Source organism: Azolla caroliniana, unplaced genomic scaffold (genome assembly GCF_043228905.1).
Source record: "Azolla caroliniana isolate FFs.n. ecotype wild unplaced genomic scaffold, voAzoCaro1.0.p SCAF_20, whole genome shotgun sequence".
NCBI classification, from domain to species: Eukaryota; Viridiplantae; Streptophyta; class Polypodiopsida; order Salviniales; family Salviniaceae; genus Azolla; species Azolla caroliniana.
Genome location: NW_028230455.1, coordinates 6,114,873 through 6,123,558, shown reverse-complemented (window position 1 = coordinate 6,123,558; position 8,686 = coordinate 6,114,873). Strand labels below are relative to the sequence as shown.

The 8,686-nt window shown below is 36.1% G+C and overlaps 1 protein-coding gene across 1 annotated transcript; it reads left to right on the top strand.

Moving 5' to 3' along the window:
• The first annotated feature begins 4,392 nt into the window (after positions 1-4,392).
• Positions 4,393-8,482, top strand: LOC147850864 (uncharacterized). The gene is made up of 8 exons (XM_087336026.1): positions 4,393-4,665; positions 5,148-5,612; positions 6,612-6,677; positions 6,981-7,049; positions 7,200-7,274; positions 7,612-7,884; positions 7,995-8,097; positions 8,206-8,482. Exons 1-8 carry the CDS (start codon positions 4,393-4,395, stop codon positions 8,244-8,246), a joined length of 1,365 nt encoding a protein of 454 aa, XP_087192152.1. The 3' UTR covers positions 8,247-8,482.
• The last annotated feature ends 204 nt before the right edge of the window (positions 8,483-8,686 follow it).

Here is an 8,686-nt window from a genome sequence, read left to right as displayed (position 1 = left end):
GACTCACCCTCTTATGCAAATGGAAAAATCCTTGGCAACATTAATCATAAACATGGACAGAGAAGTTGTTAAATAGTTCCCTAGTTCTAGATGGATGCAAAGTATGAAGAAATGGTTTGGAAGATGGGATGCATTACACTTGTTGCATGACTAGTCAACAAAATCCTCAATGAATGAGGCTTTTTTGTAATGCCAATGTATACCGCCCTTGAAGAAACGTGCAATCTCACATTTCACACACAATACATATGTATATTGAACCCTAAACCAAAGAAAAATACCATATTCTTCTCAAAACATGCAAATCGTACTCATCATACATCCATGTTAGAGCCAAATCCCGTCATCAATTGCTTCCATGCAACTTACGACACATTCTTTTCCATTTCAAACTAGGTGATGGGACACAACGAGATTTGACTATCCATATTTTGCCTCAAGCAAGTTTGGGCATTTGAGTATCATATGCTAATACAATGCTCCAGTTCTAAGCAATTGAAGTTTGCTTTCCCTACATTTCAATCCAAACATATCCCTACCCAAATTTCTTTCGCAATCACATTGCACAATCTAAGTAGTAGAATTCTTGAAAATTGAGAGCCACCAATCAACTCCATACATACTCAGTGGAAATGTTTTGATTTGGTTCCATGGATCATATTTGACCTCTAAGGACGATCATAATCAAATCTCTCTCTCTCTCTCTCTCTCTCTCAATCTATATTAAAGGTTCCATCATATGATAATATATGACTGTCACTTAAGTGTCATTAGTAAAGTTCTTGAACGTCGAAAGACATTACTCACTATGTTTTTGGTTCTCATAGGTCATATTTGACCATGGCTTTGTTTGTTTGTCTGTCTATCTGTCTCTCTGGAGTATGAGTATCGCACTTTGATACAATGCGTTGCCTTTGATCACATCAAACTATGCTTTCCACACAGCTTCAGCCAAACCCAATCCTTTCACATATTTCTCTCATAAACATGGTGTCCACTCTTGATTACAACTTTCATTAGTAAAGTTCTCGAATATCGAAAATCGCTACTCACTTTCACAATTGCATCAAAATCATAAAATTGAGAGAACCTAAAGTTTGATCTTCACTATATGTTAGGATTTGTCTCATAGACAACAATCTCTCTCGCTCGCTCATTCTCCCTCTCTTTGTTTCATTAGTGGTTTACACTCAGGCTAGGACCCAACCCATTGATTGCAACTGGTCTCCCATGGATGTTAAGAAGATATCTATCTATGCATGATCGGTTAATATAAGAATTAAAATAACCTACAATACACAACATGAACAACCTTACTAAAGAATTAAACATGGAAACGTTATGGTTGCAAAATACAAGGTTTACCACTACATTGTCATTTGTGAAGTCCACGCGACTCATATTGAAAAGAAAATCGAAATTATTACAGATTAGTGCATATAGGGCTTGGATTCTCCCCTTCTCAACCTATGTGCTTCTTGTGATCCTTATTGTTATTTGGACTACTTTATTGCACTAAAAAATTACATGGCAAATGACAATCAATGTTATCACTATTGCTTGATGGATTAATTAGACCAACACATACAGAAGTCTTTTAACTCCCTTATTGTAAGAGTGCTCCAATTTTAATGAATTTGAAATCAAACCATGATGTTAGTTGACATGAGCATGTAGACAAGTCTTTTAAATTTCCCCTCCATGTGCAAATACCTCAATTGTTAAACATTTTGGATTCAAATGGTATATCTTGAGGTCATGGATAACACACTTGACCAATTAGGCTAGGTCCTTGTGATAATTCTTCTTCTTTCTTTTTTTGATTGGTTGCTAGCTATGTAGGTACATACTAGGTCCTTGTGGTAATTTTCTTTCTTTCTTTTTTTTGATGGCTACTAGCAAACTGCCATACCTAGTTGTAGGCACAACCACTAGCATTAACATAGGGGTACTATTTCCTTATACATATATGCATGTGTACAATGTACATTACCTTAGAACTAATAGTTACTAGGATAGATAATTAACTTGTAGACATGGTCGTCTCTATTAATCCAACAATCGGCCTATTACTAATGCAGGTACCAAGTTACAATGTGAGGCATTACAACCAAATGTAAGTACAACCCTACGCCATTACCAGCATGGGTAGGTATCTCTCTTAAGCATCCCTCTTCTTTTTTGGATGATATTAGGGTAGATTCTGGTTTGTTCAAAGTTTTTTTAAATGTGTGTGTGTTGGAGACGAAATGTGTAGGGTCGAACACACGACCTCGTGGTCTCCACGGGAGAAACTTACAGACCAATTAGCTACAACAATGATGTGGATGTGGACCGAGCTTGGGGTTAAGGCCATCCACCATCTCTCCCTCTCTCTTTCTCTCTCTCTCTCTCTCTCTCTCTCTCTCTCTCTCTCTTTCGTAAATCAATGTTTGTTATTAAAACAAAATGATAATACACCCCTTGCTATCTTCACTACATCATAAATAGTGATAGTGCAAGGGAAACCCTCTGAAGTGTTGTAAAACTAGATGACATAAGTCTATCTCCTCTTGGGACAAGATCCCCATACAACATAGTTGTGAAAATTGCCAAATCAATTTCCCTTTCATCCTCTCTCTCTCTCTCTCTCTCTCTCTCTCTCTCTCTCTCTCTCTCTCTCTCTCTCTCTCCATTTCTAGATTTGAGAGTGGATGATATGATTAACACTAACAGGATGGTTTCCTCCATCAAAAGAATGAGGTACAAACTCCTCTTTGTTACCGACCGGTTCTTTTGAGAAGAACCAAACCTTTTGTGTGTGTGTGTGTGTGTGTGTGTGTTGGGGTCCTCATCCTCATCTTCTTCCCTATCCCTGCTATGTATTATTAATTAAATAGATAGTATAAAGGTAAGTTAGAGGAGAAAAAACAATATTGTAGTCAATATATATAAATGCATGCTATTAGAAAATTCAAAAGGTTGAAGAATAGGTCCCTCCTCAGATCGAAGATCAGATCAGAGAGGATATATCTGTACATATACACGCTCACACATATCTTCTTCTTCTAATTCTTCTTAAAAGAGAGACCAAAGGAAGCAGAAGAAGTTTATTTGTAGATACCCTTATCTAATATAAATTTTGTCATGTCTAAGAGCAAGCCTGGCTCATCTAATTATCTGCTTAACCCTAATAATCCCTTCCACCTCATCTCTACAACAAATACTAACCTTACAACCCATAATCATGGATCAGGTGCTCATCACTATACTATTAATGCTCCTACTAACTATAGCTATGCTCCTCATGCCCTAATTGACCATCCTCATCCAGACCCACTTAATAGTTTGATTCAACAGGATTCTCAATTCCTTAATGAACACAAATTATTATTACCACATTCTCATTCTAATCCAAAACACATGATGGCAAATATAAATTTACCGTCTCTCTTTCCATATGATGATAATGATGATCATCACCATCATCATACGAATATGGTGCTCTATAATTACAATAACAACAAATATAATGGTTTAGAGAACTGCACGACAACAACAACAACAACTACTAGTAGTAGTACTACTAAAGCTGATTTGATAACTAATCATATTAGCAGCAATACTACTACTGGGGACGGATTCGTATTCGGATTGATGAGTAAGTCAGAGGAGGATGGATTCAATAACAACATCATGTTGGTGCAAAGTAGTAGCTGTGGTAGTAACCCGGGAATAAGTAGCCCCATTAAATTTAATTCTTCACAACCAACATTGGAGAAAGATGAGTACTACGGGGGCAAATTGATAATGTCGGCTGCCCGCAACAATAACTGTTACATGAATGTCAATAATGGCCCAGAAAAGACGAGCCATTCAATATTGATGTTACCAAAAACAGGGGTCATTAACCAGAATAGCAGCAATATTGGGCTAATAATTAGCCCACAAATCAATCCTCGCTTAGCTAATGATGTTCCCCAAATTACCCCTCATAATAATTTTGGTCCAGACACCATCCTAAGTAGCGGCACTACTAATAGATCAGTAGACGAAGACGAAGCTAACAAGAATCGTATGACAAGAATTTGCGTGCGGAAGCAGTTAGGGATTTATGATACGAAACGCTCTACTTCCATCATCCAATATCCGCCCAATGCCCCCCACCCCCTTATTAACTGTATTAGCAGCAGCAGCTATTGCTGCTTCGACCACAAAACAGGCACAGGCACAGGCACAGGCACAGAGCAATGTAACCCTCAGAAGTCTAATAATGTAACCAACGCTGCTGAGTCTGAAGGGTTGCCTCAGAGCAATTTCTACAACAACAACAACAACAGCAGCAGCAGCAACCACCACCACCACCATAACGGTGGCATTGATCAAGAGGAGGTTAATTCCAGCAGCTCTAACATGAAGCTGCCACGCAGAATCCCTACTTTTACTACTACTACTAATAATGGTAGTAGTAGGCTAATTAATCATCAACTGGGTATGGTGCCCCATAAGAAATCGCCCGGTGGAAATGGAAGTGGAAGTGGAAGTGGAAGGAAGAGATTGAAGGGCATGAATGGAAATGGAGGAGGTTACATATTAATAGGAAGTAATACTAATAATAATGCAGATCAGATTGAAGGGGGCGCGGCAGCCGCTAATTCAATCAGCAGCAGCTTCCTCATATTTAAGGCAATTTTTTTAACAATTCTCCCTCCTCCTTCCTCTTCTGTAGTACACACAATCAATCTGTCCTAACTCAATTAATTCTCTCTCTCATATGTTTTGTATGTAATTGCTTAGGGTATCCATCCATCCATTAATGCTTGTTTCTCCTCCTTATATATAATTAACTAACACGTTATAAAAATATCATCATGATTCATGATCATGCCATGTATATTAATGATGACAATATGTTTCTTCTTCTAGTGTTTTTCTTCATGTATGTATGTATGTATGTATGTATGTATGTATGTATGTATGTATGTATTGGAATGGGCTTAATTTAATTAGTTTGTAGTAGGGTGGGTACATACAAACCAAGCATTATTAACTTTGGAAGACGCGAATTGTACTCCTCCAACTCCAATTTTGAGTTTGAATTTGGTGAGACTGTCCCAATTTCTTAATTTACTCGCTAACTTCTTTATTCACAATCGTGTTGATGACAGGATTGTGAAACAATTGAAGCAGCTACTGAAGTGCACACCAAAGACGATACTACTACAGTTACTAATAATAATAGTAATAGTAATGTTACTAACATATCTCAACACACGACTAATGCTACTACTAATGCTAATGCTAATGCTAATGCTACTACTACTACTACTACTACTACTACCACTACTAATGCAAATAATAAGAACATTGATGATGTAGCAGCACTTAGAGCACTAGTAGCAGATGATCAGCAACAAGAAGAAGGTGGCGAGCATCCTAACGGAATGGACACTTATGTTAGCAACCATAACAACGCCAATGATCAAAGTAGTGGTAGTGGCAACTCTGCAGATTCATTGGCTACCGAAAGCCCAAAGGCGGCAGCTGCCGCAGACCTATCAAATAAGACCGATTACATACATGTGCGAGCTCGACGAGGTCAGGCCACAGATAGCCATAGCCTTGCTGAGAGGGTAAGTCAGTAAGATCACACGCATGAACAACTATGTATGTATGTAGTCTAAATTGCATTAATGATCCTAATTTGGACTCAATCTTAAGGGTTTTGGGTATTAATCTAATCAAGATACATACATATCTAGCTTTTTGTTTTGAGTTTTTTGGACTTGTGCCTTGAAGAAAAAGGCCATCATTCTCACACAAGTGCAGAGTCCGTGGTGTTTCGTTGGAATCCTCATTATGATATATATATATATATATATATATATATATATATATAAATTTTTTAATGATATAGGTAGCTAATTTCATACTCTTGGTTAACATAAACTTTTGCCCCCCTACCAAAGCTTTCGTACGTATATACATATATCTATGTATTTCTTTCTTTAGAAGATCCAATTTTTAATCAAATTAAATAAACCCTTGATTTTTCATGACATGTAGACTAGTGTACTAAATGTATATGTGTGTGGCTTAAATAAAGTCTCTAGTAGATTGATTTATGTACACATATATGATTGATGTGCCCACAAGATTGTGTGGATGTACTCCATACATTCAAGTTTGTTTTTTTTTTTTTTTAACTTTGAAGCAGATCTTATTAAGTCTTCATGAAGGAGACCCGATGCCACGAGTGAATGAAATCTCAATCCATATAAAAATAGTATCACATGCCTAGTTGTTCATTTTAGCTAATAATAGAGAATCTATGAAATTATATGTGAATAAGCGTTTTAATCAAAGTGGGTATACATGTAGTAATGTATGCCAGTTTTGTAGAGCTATATATGGTGAGTTTAATATAAGTTATACAAGTAGAGCACCTACATTACGTTGCGATTTGTTCAGTCTTAATATGAAGAATAGGAAGTAAGCTGCAAATTGTGAGTTGTTATTACATACGTAGTATGCTTTGAAAGTCTCAAGATTGGTTTTAGAAGTTAATATGTTTTGTCTCTAGAAGTTAATATGTTTTGTCTCACATTTTCCCTAATCAAATTTATGCACAGGTTAGACGGGAAAAGATAAGTGAGAGGATGAAGTATCTTCAAGATCTTGTCCCAGGTTGTAGCAAGGTGGGTCTATCTATGCATATATATTCTAACACTCGCTCAGATCTCTGTTCTGTTTACTTTATATTATAAAGAAGAAAACTACCATGATCAAAATCTCCCAATAAAACATCAACCTAATTAGAATACCAAATTAGTGTGGATGATTAAATTATTAATAGCCAAATTAACATAGAGCTCAACACATGTAAAATGGATGCTTACTTCCTTGAGAGTATTGATTACAATGGTGGAGTTATAATAATCCCTAATCATATGTAATATTTTATAGTTTTATTTGACATCATAAAATATTGTTTATATTAGGTGACTGGCAAAGCTCTAATGCTCGACGAAATTATAAATTACGTTCAGTCTCTCCAAAGACAAGTAGAGGTGAGGTTAATGACCAATATCATCAATAACACACTAAAATATTTGTGTAGTGCACTACCTCCTCTCGTATGTATGTACGTATGTATGTATATACATATACATGATAATTTGTCATCATTACTCATTATGCCTAAATTTATTTTCATGTAGTTTTTATCAATGAAGTTGGCCGTGATGAACCCAATCATGGACTACAATATGTCTGGTTTATTTAATGGGAGAGAAGTAAGTTAATCAAGCACAAACTCTACTTCTTTGTAACAACATGATCTGTAGCCTTATTATATGTGGAATGTAAATGCAAATATAGTGAAGTTGTTGGCAATATGATGTTTTAGTTGGCATCTACGATATGGACTCACCCTTCCACTAGAAACCAACCATCATCAACATGTGTGAGTGATGAGATGGTGGAAGCCTAAATGTTAAGAGGCACTAACTAATTAACGTTGGACATATGCAATACATTCACCTTCAAGTGTCTCCATTGTCTATTTTCACGCATGCCATTTGTTATCGAAGTTATGATTATAACCATCTCTTTGAAATACTTGTGCAACAGATGATTCCGATATCTCCATTCATATTGAATTCCCATCATGAACCGCCTTTTGCTCAAGCGAAACCAAACTCTTATCCTTCCATTACACATCAACAACAAGGATCTAAAATGCATACGATGCATATTGGAAGTTTGGCCAAGGATCTCTCGCCATTGGATTCACAAACATTGCCATCTCTTCTATCACCAAATATTAGGCAAACATTCATGAGTTCGACTATTAGTTCAAAACCCAATGTGGATAACATATTGGGTTGTCCAATTGATCCACAGGTATTATTGACGAGCATAACCCAACTTTTTGAATAAAGACAATGACAAAAGTTATAACAATAATTGTTCATATTGTAATTGCATTAAGATTCTCTCGTGATTATATATAGACGCAAAATATCATTTCCTCTACCAGATGGGATGAGGAGCTACTAAGTGTGATACAAACGACCACAATTACACCACCTCCTATAACTAGCTTGAGTGTGGAAGGTAAGATTTTGACTTTTATGAGCTTTATTTGAGAACAATTTTTTTTCTCTTTGACAAGAAGGCATATTGACGACATTAAGATTGGTTAATCCATAAAATTCTTTGCAGACGAATTCTTGATCAATCCACAAATGAAAATTGAGCCTTAGAATCTGGAGCATTGAAAAGAATCAATGCAAGGAATTCTTATATTCATCAAATTTCTATTGAGGAGGGACCCATTTGTGTGTCTTGTTGAGGCTACGCTAGTAAATAAATGTATTTTACTTCTACATAATCAAATCACCCATGTAAAATAGATGAGGCAAATGAACTACATTGCCTTCACCAACCATTGTATCTACATATATCGAGCATTTATAGGATAACAACATATAATATTTTCTATTGTTATATTGTTGATCCTTACAAAATCTTCATCTTGTCATGAATTAGCCGGTAAATTTGAACATGAAATTCACGTTTTTTTCAATGTAGTTGGAAAGCTCATTAACCAAATAAAACAAAACAAAATGGTTGAACTTCTTACTTTTATCACATTCGCTTTTACATTGATGTGTATAACTCTGGGCACAATATCTTAAGAAGC